The 17668-nt window shown below is 34.0% G+C and overlaps 1 protein-coding gene across 2 annotated transcripts in view; it reads left to right on the top strand.

Moving 5' to 3' along the window:
• Positions 1-17668, top strand: part of LOC102157568 (uncharacterized) — a 1229235-nt gene that overhangs the window by 997774 nt on the left and 213793 nt on the right. The window contains exons 5-6 of one of the 2 annotated variants that reach the window (XM_085014078.1): positions 7932-7996; positions 10769-10800. The exons of the other annotated variant lie outside the window; for it this stretch is intronic. Coding sequence (XP_084870204.1) covers positions 7932-7996; positions 10769-10800 — 97 coding nt within the window. The remainder of the gene's footprint in view (positions 1-7931; positions 7997-10768; positions 10801-17668) is intronic. 2 annotated transcript variants of the gene reach the window in all.

Here is a 17668-nt window from a genome sequence, read left to right as displayed (position 1 = left end):
TCTGGATTAAAAATATTATAGCAGAATGCTTTTAATAAACTCAGAATGGTCTGTGATTAATCACTGTGTTCATTCTTCACACATTCAGGATTTATTTCCATTTCTGATTACAAAAAAAAAGTGCTTCTTTACTCTGATTAAAGAAATAAGAAAGAAAATGGGAAAAAAAAACAGGAGGAGAGGATGAGTGGTGAGTTAAAGGACAGATTGAGTGTATGTATTTTAATCTGGCAGTTGTCTTGTGTAATTTTTTTTGCCAAAAGACTGCTAATTTCATACAAAAATTTAAATATTGTAGCAGTCACCCAACTTAAACATTTGGCAAATAGTTATCCTATTTTAAAACTGGAAAATATTTCTCAAGCGCTTCTGTTTTCAAAATACTGTCTCTCGCTATTCTTTTTGTTTGCTTGATCATCCTTTTGGATAAAATTCTCTAAATATATGTTTATCATACATTTCCTCCTATCATATCCATTCAATATGACCCTGGCTTATTCATTAGTTAAGAATGAGTGGGCCATTTAAAAATTTTTTGACATTGTTCTTCATTTTCCTTTTTTTTTTTTTTTTTTTTTTTTGGTGGAGTACATCTTTTAAAACACATAAAAATTATACTGAAAAGAAACATTACATTCCTAGGGTGTGAATACATTTTTGGGGGGTCTTTTGTCTTTTTAGGGCCATACCCACAGCATATGGAGGTTCCCAGGCTAGGGGTCTAATCAGAGCTGTTGCTGCCTACCTATGCCACTGCCACAACAACACCAGATCCGAGCCATGTCTGCAACCTACACCACAGTTCACGGCAACGCTGGATCCTTAACCCACTGAGTGAGGCCAGGGATTGAACCCGCAACCTCATGGTTCCTAGTCAGATTCGTTAACCACTGAGCCACGATGGAAACTCCTAAAATACATTTTTAACAGGAAAACTTGAAGAAAAAAAATTTTAATATATTTTCCTCAATTTAACCAAAAAATAAACCAAAACCCACTTTTCACAGGAACATGGAAGGTCTCACTTTTAGATGTGAATCATCCCAAGGGAAAATTTACTAGATTCACACGGTTTCAGGCACTCTAAGTCCCATGAATGCCTTTTGTTATTTCTTCTGTCCTCAAGCTGACATTAGAAGAACTTTTCCTTTTTTTAATGAAAAAATGAAGCTACAGTGTTATGCAATCTGCTATTTTACTTGACCACATTACTGTTAATCTAAAATAGTTCGTAGAATTCCTAAGAAAAAATTATTCTAAAGTCTGTTCCTATAGTTAACATGGACTTGCATATGTATTTGTTATTTTCTATTTAAACAAAGGGACACATCTTCTAGTTTAGAATTAAATATTATAAAAAAGTTTACCAAAAGTTGGATTTTTTTTTATAACTTTTGATGTTAGGGAGAGGAAATTATAGATTAGGTTAATATGGTATATTAAAACCACTGGTATTTTGCCATTCTGAAATTTCAGGCTTTAACAAAATATTTAATTTTGAGAAATATCTGGGCAATCCCCCCCACCACTAAAATACACTATCCTTGACCAATTAACTCATTTATTAAGAGCACTAAATTAAGGTAATATGTTCATAGACTGTGCTAATAATTCAAATAGCCATTTCACCAATACTAGTCAAAAGAATGGTTTAGCTGAAAATTTTCATCACATCAGTAGGACAGCTCATCATAAATATCAACTGACCATAAATCATAGAAAGAAATATGACTATATTATACTTTAATGTAGTCAGAAGTAGTTTTACTGTAAAGCAAATGATGCTTATTACAGCTTCAGGGACTCTCGTTCACATTGACCTTTCAAGGTCAAGGGAGGAACCTTATAACATGGTCACTTAGTCATACTATTTTGCAAAATTTGGAAAAGTAGGATGATTTACCTGTAATCAGTGAATACTGTCTCCTTTTACTCTGACTTTCCCTCCATAATATTTAGCATTTAGGGACAAACATTTGGGATATTTTGCTAGAAAAATGTTGAGGTGTAGGTATATATTTTTGGGGTTTAATGTACTTATTTCAGTGGTCCATAATCACTTATAATTAGCTATTATTAATTTTTTCCAAATATCATGATCCAAAGGCATAGGAGGTATATAAACCAGTTCTAGGCACCCAGCACCAAAATACATGGGTAATAAAAGACAAATATCTCACATGCATATAGGGACAATGTAGACTCTAGAATATTTTAGATCATACGCTTACATAGTAAAGAATGTTGATGAAGTTTTACTATAATGAGACTGAAATCCTAAAAATTCATATTATATTACCAATCAGCTGTCAAGTTGGAATATTTTTCTAGGCTAATAATAATAATAACAAGAATAACAACTATAATAAAGCAATAGTGTACATTTTTCTCTATATCTGAAAGACATTATAAAATTATTTTCATCAAAGAGTTTGTAGCCAAATTAATTTTTTTAAATGTGATAGAGATAGGCTCAGAAGTTAATAGGAATATTTATGTATTTCTCCAGCTATCTTTATTCCTCTTCTAAGTCTAGCATGATGAGTGGAATCTTTCTCATGTTTCAAATCTCCCTACCCCTTCCTATCTCATCTCTCTGGTTTCCTTTTCCACTCCATTTCACTGAAGGTCTTTTCTGCTGTCCTTCACACCTTGAAGGGCTTATGTGATTACATGGAACCCGCCTGAAACCAAGATCATCTCTACTGTTATGATCAGATGACTAGTAATCTTAACTATATCTGCAAAGTGTCTTCACAGCAGCACCTAAATTAGCACTTGTTTGAATAACCAAGAGATGGAAGCAAGGAGAGGACATCTTTAGAAGCCTTTCTACCATGGTACTGATTTAATTCGAATTTCTGATTTTAAAAATTGGGAAATTTAGAACAAGGTGTTTCATCCAGGTACATAGTCACAGTTTTATCACTTTATTAAAAGACAAATGAGCCAGTATTTCTTATATTAAGATTGTTAGGTCATCTGCTTACGGAAAAAATACATGGAATCCTATCTAGTTTTCATAAAAAAGTTGTAATTATGTTCCCCTCTCTTTGATAACATAAGATATCCCTATTCCAAGGCTTAATCGGACATTAAAACTATTTACTGAACTGCCTCTGCCGATGTTTACCCAATGCTATGATACTTCGAGGATGGACAGGGTATTGTGTTTTTCCCTCTGTAGAGGTCAGCAGTTTTTTTAAGGGCCCCATAGTAAATTGTTTAGATTTTCAAGACATGTGGTCTCTGTCACAATTCTTCATCCATGCCACTGTAGAGTGAAAGAGGGGCAGACCTTTCATTTAGACCTCTAAATGATTGAGTGTAAATGTGTTCCAATAAAACTTTATTTATAGCTTTGGCCCAAGGAGGGAGAGGAAGACTGCTCATTTTGTGAACTTCTGGTATAGAGATTTGGATTCTGTATATCCATGCAGAATTCTGATGGCCATCCCAGCCACTTTCTTTCTCATCTGCCATTCAGAAAGGGTGACACTTACGACATTTTGTACTGCACCCTAGATGTTGATATGGATTTAAAAATATATAGTCATATTTTAAAAATTGCTATATCTTATTCAGAACTCCTGTTGAAGTCAATTTACAACATTATGTTCAATGTCCTTTTATACATTCTTCATATTACAAATTCCCCTCAAATTGGGTCAGGAATTCTTTTTTCTCATGCTGAATTAGTATGTTTAATCAGAAAATTAAAATTACATAAACCATCATTTCATTTTTTTGACTTGGCTTATAGGAAATCAAGATTTATAATACTAATTTCCTATATGTAAGCTTTAGGGCATATTTGTTTTCCCTTATTTTTAAAAATATTTTGTCTTAGAGCATGTATGATTTTAGTTGGAATTTTCCTAAAATCCTTACAAATAAATGCATAAGGTTGTAGACTTGGGATTAAAATTCTTGTTTATGATTAGTCTTCCTTAAATATAAATATTTGTGCTCTTACTTCATTAACTTTAAATTATTTCTGCATGTCCTATATACATGGTGTCTTTTGTTGGAGTTGGTCTTTTATATATTTAAACTTCCTCACAAAGTCCATGTTTATGTATTTATCCCTTTTTTATTTTAAATTTTATCATTTATCTCAGAATTTCTCAAACTTCATACTATTGACACATTTTGAACCAGAAATTTTTGTTGAGGAAGGCTGTCTTCTGCATTGTACAATGTTTACCAGCATCTCTGGCCTCTGCCCACTAGATGCCAGTAGCACTCCTGCCAAATTGTGACAACCAAAATAGCTCCAGGCATTGTAGAAGGTCCTCTGGCAGAGTGTGTGTTTGGGGCGTGGGGTAGGGACTGCTGGAGAACCAATGATTTATTCAGAAAGTGTACACATCATGAATTAACTAATTGGTGAATTTAAATGATGTGACTACATCAGTATAATGAACAAACAGATTCAGGAAATAAAATATTCCAGCTTCCCACAAAGCGCCCCCTTGTGCTCTCCATGTTTATTCCTCCCTCAAAAGAAGACGCCTTTATGACTTTTAAGACCACAGGTTGGTTTTCTTCTTTTGAACTGTGAATAAAAGGAGCTACACAGAATGTCCTTTGTTTTCAATCAATATCACTCTTGGGAAATTTATTCACATGATGTATAGCAATGGTTCTTCTATTATTGCTATATGCCATAATCATGTACACATTTTACTGATAAATGACACTTCGTTTTCATAGCTTTATTTCTGGGAATGTTTTAATTTAATTCAATTTCTTCTATTGAGATTTTACACTTTTGTCTTTTAGATTGGTTTTTGAGGAATTTTTCCATTTTCTGCTACTTTCAAAGTATATTAGCATAAATTTTTAAAATTTATTTTACTGCAGTATAGTTGACTTGCAGTATTATGTTAGTTTCTACTGTACAGCAAGTGATGCAGATACACACACACACACTCTTATTCTTTTTCATATTCATTTCCATTATGGTTTACCAAAAGATATTGAATGTAGTTCCCTGTGTTATACAGTAGGGCAGTAGAACTTTTATTTTATTATATAAATATATGTTATTTTACTTATATTAATATGTAATGTATTAATATATAAGATACCTTATATATATATATTAGTTTACATCTACTAATCTCAAATTTCCAATTCATCCCTCCCCCAACCCCTCCTTTGGCAACTACAAGTCTGTTCTCTATGTCCATGTGTCTTTTTCTATTTTGTAGATCGGTTAATTTTTGTCATATTTTATACTCTGCATATAAGTGATAATATTATTTTTATTTCTGACTGACTTCACTTAATATGAAAATGTCTAGACCCACCCATGTTGCTGCAAAGTCATTATTTCATTTCTCTTCTTATGATTGAGCAGTATTCCATTGTATGTATGTACCACATCTCCTGTATCCATTCATCTATCGATGAACATTTAAGTTGTCGCCATGTCTTGCTGCAGTGAACACTGGGATGCATTTGTCTTTTTGAATTATGGTGTTCTCTGGACATATGCCCAGGAGTAGAATTGCTGGTTCATGTGGTAGTTCTAGTTTTAGTTTTTTGAGAATCTCGCTTCTGTCTTCCAGGGTAGCTACACCAATTTATATTCCCACCAACAGTGTAGAAGGGTTTCCTTTTATCTACACCATCTCCAGCATTTGTTTTTTGTAAACATTGATGATGACCATTATGACAGGAGTGAGGTGGTACCTCACTTTTTTTTTTCTTTATTTTAGGGGCACACCTACAGTATATGGAAGTTCCCAGGCTAAGGGCCAAATTGGAGTTGCAGCTGTCTGCCTTCACCACAACCACAGCAGTGTGGGATCCAAGCCACATCTGCTACCTGAACTGCATCTGCTACTAACACCATAGTTTGCAGCAATGCCAAATCCTCAACCCACTGAATGAGGCTAGGAATCAAACCTGCATCCTAATGGATACTTCAGATTCTTAACCTGTTGAGCCACAACAGGGACTTCAATTTTTATTTCTCTAATAATTAATGATCAATGATGTTGAACATCTTTTTATGTGCCTGTTGTCCATTGGTATGTCTTCTTTGGATAAATGTCTATTTAGGTCTTCTGTCCATTTTTAATTGAGTATTTTATTTTGTTATTGAGTTGTATGAGCTCTTTGTATATTTTGGAAATTAAGTTTTTGTTCTTCACATCATTTCATACTGGCATAAATTTTTTACAATATTATCTTGTCCACTTTTTATTTGCTGTGGCATCTATAATTATCTTTTTTTATTCCTGGTATTAATTAATTGAGGTTTCACCCTCCCTTGAACATTTGTACCAAGGATTATCACTTTATTACTCTTTTTTTTTTTTTTTTTTTTTGTCTTTTGAGGACCACACCTGAGGCATATGGAGGTTCCCAGGCTAGGGACTGAATCCGGGCTGTAGCCGCTGGCCTACGCCAGAGCCACAGCAACGCGGAATCCGAGCCGCATCTGTGACCTACATCACAGCTCATGGCAATGCTGGATCCTTAACCTACTGAGCAAGGCTAGGGATCGAACCTGCAACCTCATGGTTCCTAGTCGGATTCTTTTCCTCTGCACCACGATGGGAACTCCTTATTACTCTTAAATAAATCAAGTTTTTTTATTCCCTCTAATATGTATTTATTATCTACATTATTATTTTTTCTCTGATCTTAACTGTTTCCTTTTCTTAATATTGTGTTTATCTTGCTCCTCTTTTCCCAATTTCTGATGAATTTCAGCTTTCTCTGTATATCAGAAGTGACTTTTAGCCTTTTAAAAAAGTTTTTCTACTATAACCTTTGAGAGTTACAGATTTCCACTTAAGGCCAGTTTTAATTGTATCCTACAAATTTGTTATCTCTTCTTTTACTATAATTCATTCAGAGTTGGGTATTTTTTGTTTGTTTTGTTTCTGTTTTTTTTTGTTTTTGTTTGTTCGTTGTTTAGGGCCACACCTGCAGCATATGGAGGTTCCCAGGCTAGGGGTCAAATCAGAGCTACAGCTGCCAGCCTACTCCACAGCCACAGCAATGCCAGATCTGAGCTGCATCTGTGACCTACACTACAGCTCATGGCACTACCAGATCCTTAACTCACTGAGCGAGGCCAGGGATCATACATGCAACCTCATGGTTCCTAGTCTTATTGCTTCTGCTGTGCCACGGTGGGAATGTCCAGAGTATTTTTAATTTCAATTATGATTTAATCTTTAGTCACATGGCCACTGAGTGTGTTTTCAAATATTTTGGAATATTCTAATCTTTTGCTATTTGTTTTCACCTAACTTTCCTGCAGTGAAAGTCATAGCTGATTAATTTCTGTTTAATTTTGATGAAATTTTCTTTATCATCTTACATGTGGGGAATTTTGGAGAAATTATGTGCACTTGAAAAATATATGTCCTATTATTTTTGGGTGTACTGTTCTGCAAATGTCAATTCAGATGAGTTAACTGTATTGTTCATATCTTCTTTATGCCTATTAGAAAATTTCTTCCTGTTCTATCAGCTATTGGATGAAGAATTATTTCACCATTATAGATTTATTATTAATCTTTAGTTCTGACACTTTTTGCTTTCTTTAAAATTTAGGTACATTATTAAGTGCATATACATTTAGCATAATTGTATATGCCTGCTGAATTGATCTTTTAATCATTACAAAATCACTTTTTAATTCTAGTAATAGTCCTTTGCAGTTTACTGTTTCTGACATTAATATGTCAATAACCATTGTCTTTCAGCTTGTATTTCCTTTCTTTTTTCTTGATATTTTTATTTCAGTGTGTTTTTGTCCTTATATTTAGGATAAATCTCTTTAAATAGCATATAATTAGAATTTTTATTTTAATTGAAAATTTTTATGTTTTACTTGGAATGTTTACCCTATTTACATTTGGTTTAATTATAAAATTGATCTTATGTCTATGATCTTACCACAGGCATACCCCATTTTATTGGCTTCATTTTAATGCACTTGCAGATAGCACATTTCTACAAATAGAAGGTATGTGGAAATCTCACATTGAGCATGTATACTGGCATCATTTTTCTAACAGCATTTCATTCAATTTTCTATGTCACATTTTGGAAATTCTCACAAAATGTCAATTTTTCATTATTATACTTGTCATGGAGATCTGTGATTATTGATTTTTGATCCTAATGTTATAATTGTTTTGTGACTTCATGCACTTCACTCATATATAATAGCAAACTTTATTGAAAAGTGTTTGTATTCTGACTTTTCTACCAACCCACAATTCCCATATTCCTTTCTCTCCTTGGGCCTCCCTATGCCCTGAGATAAAACAATATTGAAGTTAGGCCAGTTCATAACTCTACCATGACTGATAAGTGTTCAAGTGAAAGGAAGAGTTACATATCTCTGATTTTAAATCAAAAGCTAGAAATAATCAAGCTCAGTGAGGAAGGCATGATGAAAGCTAAAATAGGCCAAATAGCCAATTTGTAAATGCAAAGAGAAGTTCTTGAAGGAGGTTAAAAGTCCTGCTCCAGTGAACACACAAATGATAAGAAAGTAAAGTAGCCTTATTGGTGATGTGGAGAAAGTTGAAGAGATCAGGAGAGAAGATCAGACTAATCAAAACAATCCTTTAAATCGAAGCTTAATCCAGAGCAAGGCTCTACACTTTTGAATTTTATGAAGGTTGTGAGAGGTGAAAAAATAGAAAAAGAAAAGTTAGAAGCTATCAGATATGGGTTTATAAGGTTGAAGGAAAGAAGCTGCCCTATGAAAGTGCAAGGCGAAACAGCAATTGCTGATGTAGGAGCTCCAAAAAGTTATCCAGAACAGAAGGTCTAGCTGAGATAACTAATGAAGGTTAACTACACTAGAGAAAATATTTTACCATGTAGACGAAATAGTCCTCTATTAGAAGACTTTGCTATCTAGGACTATCATAGCTAGAGAGGAGAAGTCAGTGCCTGGCTTCAAAGCTTCATAGGAATGGCTGAGTCTTGTTAGGGGTTCATGTGGCTGGTGACTTTAAATTAAAGCTAATTGCTCATGTACCATTATGAAAATCCTAGAACCCTTAAGAATTATGCTGAATCTACTCTACTTGTGCTCTATAGATGGAACAACAGATCCTGAATAACAGCACATCTGTTTCCAACATGGTTTATTGGACATTTTAAACCCAATATTGAGACCTAAAGCTCAGAATAAAGGATTCCTTTCAAAATATTACTACTCACTGATAATACCCTAGGAAACCAAGAGCTTTGAGAGCTAAACAATAATATTTATATTATCTTTATGCCTACTAAGATAACATCCATTCTGCAGCCCATGGATCAAAGAATTATTTTGACTTTTATGGATTATTACTTAAGAAATACATTTCATAAGACCATAGCTACCATAGATAGTGATTCCTCTGATGAATTCAAGCAAAATAAATAAAAAATCTTTTAGAAAGGATTTACCACTGTAGATACCATTAATAACATTCAGGAGCAGAGGCCAAATATCAACATTAATAGGAGGTTGAAAGGAGTTAATTCTAACTCTCACAGATGATTTGGAGGGGTTTAAAATTTCACTGGAGGAAATAACTGCAAATATAGTGGAAATAGCAAGACAACTAGAATTAGAAGTGGAATGTCAAGATGTAACTAAATTGCTGTAATCTCATGATCAGAGTTTAACAGATGAGATGCTTCTTATGGATGAGAAAAGAAAGGAAAAGAAAGTAGTTTATTGAGATGGAATCTTCTTCTGCTGAAGATGCTGTGAAGTTTTTTCTTGCTTTTTTTTTTTCAGGGCTGCACTTGTGGCATATGGAAGTTCCCAGGCTATGTATGGGTCAAATCAGAGCTACAGTTGCTGGCCTATGCCACAGCCACAGAAACACGGAATCTGAGCCGCATCTGTGACCTATATCACAGCTGATGGCAACACTGAATCCCCAACCCACTGGGTGAGGCCAGGGATCAAGCCCGCATCCTCATGCATACTAGTCGGATTTGTTTCCAGTGAGACACAACATGAACTCCAAGATGCTGTGAAGACTGTTGAAATGACAACACAGGATTTAGAACATTACATAAACTTACTTGATAAAATATAAGCAGGATTTGAGAGAATTTGATTCCAATCTTGAAAGAAGTTCCACTGTGGGTAAAATGCCATAAAAAAAGCATTGTGTGCTACAGAGAAATAATTCATTACGGTGGGAGGGGAGTGGTCAAAATGGCAGAGTAGGAAAACTTTAAGCTTTGAGATTTGTGGTTACCAGAGGTAGGCTTGTAGGGAGGGGAAACTGGATGAATATAGTCAGGTACTACAAGTTTCCAGTTATAAGATAAATAAGCACTAGTGATGTAATGTGAAACATGAAAATAGATTTAACACTTCTATATGTTGTATATGAAAGTCATTAATAGAGCAAATCCTAAGTGTTCTCATAGTACACACAAAAAAGGTCGTTCATGAAAGGAAGAGTCAATCAATGCAGCACTGTTGTATTACATTAAGAAATTGCCACAGCCACCCCAGCCTTTAGCAGTTCTTATGCAGTCAACAGCCCTCAATAACAAATCAAGAACCTCCATCAGGAAAAGGATTATGACTGCCAAAGGCTCAGATTTTGGTTAGCGTATTTTAGCAATAAAATAATTGTTATGGTATGTACAAATTTTTAGACATAATGCTGTTGCACACTTAATAGACTACAGTGTCATGTAAGCATACTTTTATATAAACTGGGAAACAAAATTTGTATAACTCACTTTACTGTGCCCTTTACTGTAGTGGTCTGGATCCAAAACTGTGATATCTCTGAGGTAGGTTCTTGTATTTATTTTCTATTTCTCAAGCTATTTATAGTTTCTTTCCATTTTGTCTTATTCTGGATTAAATATTTTTATCATTTTATCCTTCATTAGCTTGTTACTTACAGATTATAATCACCACAGATTAAAAGATGCATTAATAATTCATTATTGTCTACCATAAATTAGAATCTATACTAGGTATGAAAATATGAGTTCAGTATATATTAACTCTTCACACCATTTCAAAATCTGTGTATTGTTTTCATGAATTTAATTCTGCATATAGTTTTGACTGAACTATACTAAATTTATTATTTTGTAAGTCAATATCCATGCATATTTACCTATATATTGACTCTCTACCCCTCTACATTGCTTTTTATCCCTTTCTTAGGATCATGTTTTTTGTGCAGGATCATTTTCCTTTTGTTTGGAGATTTCCACTTATTATCTCTTTTAGTTTGGCTTCCTTGTGACCAAGTATTTCAATTTTTGTTTGTCTATTAATGTCTTGGCTTCCATGTGTGAAGGATGTTGTAGACAGGTATAAAATTCTAGGTTGGCAGCTCTATTCTCTTAGTACTTTAAGTATGGCATTCCTTTGTCTTCTGTCATCTATCATTTCTATTACAAAGTCACCTGATTATTGGAGTTCCCATAGTGGTTCAGTGGGTTACAAACCTGACTAGTATCCATGGGGTTGTGGGTTTAATCCCTGGCCTTGCTCAGTGGATTAAGGATCTGGCATTGCCATGAGCTGTGGTGTGGGCTGCAGATGCGGCCTGGTTCCCCCAATTGCTGTGGCTCTGGCATAGGCCAGCGGCTCCAGCTCCAATTGGACCCCAGCTTTGGAACCTCCACATGCTGTGGGTATGGCCCTAAAAGACAAAAAGACAGAAAAACAAAAGCAAAAACAAAACAAAACAAAAACAGTCACCTGGTTATTAATCTACTGCTCCTTAAAAATTACGTGTATTTTTCTTTCCAAGATCTTAACTCCTCAAATCATTTATTGCCTAAATAGCTGCAAACTATAATTTTGTCTTTTTAGCCCCTTCAGTTTGCAAAAAGAGACACCATTTTTTCTACCTCTTTGTTTTGGTCACCTGGATGAATTACTTGTCTTATGCCATCAGCAGCAAATAATAATAATAAATTAAGCTTTAGGGAGTTCTTGTCATGGCTCAGCAGTAACAAATCTGACTAGTAACCATGAGGATGTGGGTTTGATCCCTAATCTTGCTCGGTGGGTTAAGAATCTGGCATTGCTATGAGCTGTCGTGTAGGTCGCAGACATGGCTTGGCTCCTGCATTGCTGTGGCTGTGGTGTAGGCTGGCAGCTACAGATCCGATTTGACCCCTAGCCTAGGAACTTCCATATGCCATGGGTGAATCACTTAAAAAAAAAAATTCAAGGGAAAAGATACTATCAAAAGTTCAGCTCTTTATTTGTGGCTTCTCTCTGGATTAAAGGACCCTCCAGTGCTGATTGCCTCAGTGGTTTTCACATACCATTTTATTTCTTTTACCTGGGTTTTTAGTTATACTGGTAAGATGTTTTTATTTTCCTTAATTATTAAATCCATAATACCTAAAGTTTTTACTAAAAAAAAAATTACTGCTGGTAGAAAAAATGGAAATTTAATTTTCTTGATGGGAAACTAGTTTGGTATGCCTTGCTTTATATTGTGTTGCTATTATATCTCCATGTTTTTTCCATCGTCTTCAAAGTGGAGGAAGATAAGAGAGGATGTATATGATCCATTCTTCAATGTCTTTGGAAGTGCCAGTTAAAACTTACACTTTCAGCCCAGTAGCCAGAACTAGTAACATGAGCCCATGATAACTGTTAGAAAGGATGGAAAAATGTAAGGGAATACACAGAATATTTGGTGAATATTAGCATCTGTTCTATAGTAATGATCTATTCTATTCCAGTTTAGAAGTGCACAAAAACTACATTGATCATATTCAGACAAAATATTACAATAAAGATAGGTAGTTTATTCTATGAGCAATGAAATTCAGTGATAATCCAAATAGATCAAATAAAACATAACAACAAATCTATGTACTGATTTAATGTTAGAAGAAAAGTAATTATCAAACTTAAGAACCTAAGGATATGTTCAAGATACTGTTGCTCAGACTGCAGAATGAGCATTTATAATCTATTGTATTCATAGAAATTGGAGTTCAAAAGCAGTAAGTAATTTTTAGTCAAGTGTTAAATGAAATAACTCTGGCTTGTCTACTTATCACATTTTTCTTTTTTCTGCTAGGAAAAAAAACAAGCCAGAAGTGTTTTGTTTTGGGGTTTTTTGGGGGTGGGTAGGAAGATATTAAAGGAGAGTAAAAATGCAAAATGAAAAAAATGACATGGAGTTATTGGTAGTCTTCTAAGTGATCTTGAGAAAAATAATGTGGATAACCACTAGTCCAATAGAATACAAAAAAAAAAAAAAGCTTGAAAATGTAGTATAGAAATAAATTTCTTTTTTTTTCAGTTTTATATGACATGAGCTTCAGGAATTGCTAAGCAGTTAAAAACATGCCATTCATTCAAAGATACCAAAAAATATTTCAAAGAGAAGGAAAATGACAATAATGAATGCAATCATTCATACACTGCAGTTATTTTATTCATAAATAAAGATAATGTTTAAGCCTTAGTAGACAGAGTTTGTGGCTAATGTTTTGAATTGTTTTCAAATGTTGGTGATGATTTTTACTAATTTACTCATATTGGCACCCTACAATTCCCCTTATTAACAGCAGAATACATTTCTAACCTAGCTCTTATTTCAGGGATGTTCATTTTGATTTATAATAGAGCAGAATTATCTAATGCATATAGGATAAAATATATAATTTTTGTTACATTAATACAGTCTAGCTTAAATCTGTTGGATTTAAGCTATATTCTTACCATTTAGCAAAGTGATGTAGTATATAGTATTCTAGAACTTTGCCCAAAGTCCTTCAATGTGTATATATATTTATAGGTTTTTTTTGGGGGGTGAATCAAATTATAGAGCTCATTTAACTTAAAATTATTCATCTATTGATCTCACTTTCTATTAGGTGGACAAAAAGCTTTAACTGTAAGCACATAAGTTGATTGGAAAAATATTGTTTCTTTTAAGGAGAATGTTAAAAATGATACCCTTAGAAAATCTTTAAAACACTTATATACAGATGAACTATTTGTCAAATATGTATGTGTATACTATATATATGTATATAACATGCTTACTCTTCAAATAGCAGTATTAGATATATATATATAGGTGAGATGTTCAGAAATTCTGGGTAACTAACAAATTTATTGTTGTATAACAATTTCTTTGCAAACTCTGTGTGTCCTGTGCATACAAAAATATGCTTTCAACCCACAAAACATATCTACAAATGTTAAAGTAAAACAGTATGAAAACTTTCTTACACATTATTTTATGAAACCCAAAAATTTCTTTTAGAGCTCATTAGAACAGATTTCTTTTTAGGCATCAGTTTGGCACTATAAAATATAAAGGGATGATCAGGGTCATAATTGCAAGAATGTAATAAAAGTGACATGTCATTTTTTATGCCATATGATAGGATTTTTAAATACCCCTACTCCCACAAAAACATAAAACTTAGTTCAGAATATTCTACCATTTCTTAATTGTTACTCTGGTCACATTTCCCGCCTTTAATCCTATTCTTTGAATCTTTATACAAAAACCTGCTGAACACTAATTATTTAACCTTGCCTCCTACCTACTTTCCCTCTTTATTCTGAGGTTTCTTAAGGGCTATAATGAGCTGTCCCCACACAAACAGGCCAAATTAGTGGATAATTACTGCTGGGCCTGTGAATGTTCTCACTCCTCCTTTCTTACAGTTTCACAACATTACCAGAATGGTCTGTCGCCTCCCTACCAATTAGGAACAATTACTACTTTATAACATTAGTGGTGGCAGGCTTATTATGTTCGGGGATATGTAAGAGTAAGATGGGGGGAAGGAGAGAAGTGCAAGGCCAAAAGGGGTCATTGTTATATGAGGAGTTTCAATAGTTTATATTCATCATTTTAATTTCATTTCTTCAGGATTACAGCTGCAAAGATTTATATTAACTCTATTGGGTGAAAGTGAATATCGTATATATCCAAGCTTGTATTTTTCTCCTTTCCCTAAGGATAATATCTCATTTTGATGGCTTTAGTTTTTATTTTTTTTAATTTATTTATTTTTTTGTCTTTTTGCCATTTCTCGGGCCGCTCCTGTGGCATATGGAGGTTCCCAGGCTAGGGGTCCAATTGGAACTGTAGCCTCCAGCCTACGCCAGAGCCACAGCAACGCAGGATCCCAGCTGCGTCTGCAACCCACACCACAGCTCACGGCAACGCCGGATTGTTAACCCACTGAGCAAGGGCAGGGATCGAACCTGCAACCTCATGGTTCCTAGTCGGACCCGTCAACCACTGCGCCACGATGAGAACTCCCTAGTTTTTAAAATAATGGAAATGGCACTGGGTCATTCTTTGGGAAGATAAAAAAGGTTATTTATTTATTTATTGTTCAGTTTCTTGTAAAGATCTCTTTTGTTGTTGTTGTTGGTTGGTTGGTTTTTGTTTTGTTGAGAATATATTCCTGACATCTGAATTTAGTTTCTTTTTTTTAGACAGATTTAAAACAAAAGTTTATTATAGTTCATTTACAATGTTCTGTCAATTTCTACTGTGGAGCTAAGTGACTCAGTTATACATACATTTATATCTTCTTATTATCATATTATCTTCTGTCATAAATGATTAGTTAGAGTTCCATATGCTATACAGCAGGACCTCATTGCTTATCTATTCTAAATGTAATAGTTTGCATCTACTAACCTCGAACTCCCAAGCCATCCCACTCTCTCCCTCCACCCTGAATTTAGTTTCTTAAGTGATCTGGAGATATCATTGCAAAGGAAGGTGCTATGACTCAGATGAGTAACAAAGTATTCCCTTTCAAACCTGCATTTAAACAGAATTCAGATCAAGATGAAGCTACATCAAATATTCAGAATGAAGCATTGTGAAAACTTTTAAGACTGCTAGATATGACATTAACTTTTCACTTTTTAGGAAGGATGAGGCGTAACAGAATCATTTACCTTAATTTTTCTGTTCTAAGATTTTTGTTTTTCTAATGACAGCAAAAAAGTCTTGCTTATTGTTGTGTAAGGATGTTTTCTTTCATTCAGGGTATATTCTAGGACTTCAATAAAGTATAATGTATTTGAAGGAATGTGGCCTACTGCCCCTTTGGGGGCTTGGTTCCTTGTCAGCCACTACTCCATAGTTGCAGGACCCAAACCTAAAACTTTCTCTTAAATGGCATCTTAATTAGATTACCTCACTTCTGTTTTAAAATTTGAGACAGGAGAAGTTTAGAAATATTCATGGAGATGGAGGAGAAACAGTGCAACTTTAAAATGCTTTAGAAGTAAAACAACAAACTTTTCTCGGCACCATTGGTGTGCGTGTGTGGGGGGGTTTCAGATAGAATCAGTAACCAGTGTTGACAGCTGGTGTGAGGCAGCCTGAGGATGGAGAGATGATGACGATGGTGGTAATGATGACTTTGGAATAAGGAGATTATGGTTGTCAAATCTGGGATCATCATTTTAGCCAGAGTGATGAGAATAAAAGCATTTAAGAATTTTTTTAAAAAAAGATTAGATGGAAAGAAAATGAAACTTAATGATATAGATCATATGTGTGAGAATTTTGGTAATTAAAAGGGAGAGAAAGGCTAAGAACACCAAATAAAATAAATTTGTAGAATGATGTTTTTGTATATTTGAAGGCAGAAAAGGAGAAGCTACATGAAGCAGAGCAAAGAATTATAAAGGTATGGAATCTAAGCCATGGATTACCTTCCAAAATTGGAAGAAGAAATATGAACTTTTTTTTCACATTGGTAAAGAAGTTACAGAAAAAGAGAATCCAAATAAAAGCATAGTGAGATAAAAGGAGCTACACCGAGTGGGCTCATTCTTTTCAGTAAATTAGAAAGCAAAGATTTTGTCTCTCTTAGAAAATTGCCTCAGACATTCCTCAGGAAAAAGTGTTGCATAAAAGACCTATCCTTGACTGACAAGCATCTTAAAAAACATCAAGATCAGCAGTAACTCTCTGGCTGTTTGCAAGTAATAGACAATTCAATTATTCAATAAAAAGGTCAAAGAAAATATATTATTTGGAATGCATAGCATATAATTTACTGCATTTCTTAATTTTTTATTACGTGTGTTCAGCACATGCCACAATCACAATATTGTCTCTCTAAATAGAACCAAAATTGCTCAACTCAAATGTCCATTAAGTTGTTGAACAATATCTACCTTTATGTCATGTAAAGTAAATCCAGTTATGATGAAGACCAAAATAATTATGAATTTCAGCAAGAACCGTAAGATTGATTTTTAAGGAAGGGAGGGAAAGAGAGAGAAGGAGAAAGAAAAATTGTGCATAGCTTTGGTCTCCTAGTCAAGTGTCAACATCATTTACTTGGTATCCAAATGTTAAGCATATTTTATTACCAAATACTGGACTGATGATCAATAGTGCAGTGAGCTTTGTCTTGATAATCTTTTACAATGTAAGGTTAAATTTTTTGCATGATTGACAAAAAATAAAAAGACAGCAAAGTTTCACAATAAAAGAGTGAAAGACACATTACTTATTTCTCATAGTTACCCAGGTCCTTAGAAACTTCAACTTTTCCATTTCCAGAAGCATTTAATCTTTTATTAATTCCTTAACTTTAAAATGTGTTTATGGCTTTTATTCCAAAGAAATAAAAACATAGGTTTACTCAAAAGTCTTTACATGAATTTTCA

The sequence above is a fragment of the Sus scrofa genome, chromosome 2 (genome assembly GCF_054392235.1).
Source record: "Sus scrofa isolate SSC_HxYL_T2T_F1_AM1 chromosome 2, Sscrofa_HxYL_maternal_Yorkshire_Landrace_v2.0, whole genome shotgun sequence".
NCBI lineage: Eukaryota > Metazoa > Chordata > Mammalia > Artiodactyla > Suidae > Sus > Sus scrofa.
This window is presented reverse-complemented; position numbering and strand designations above follow the sequence as displayed.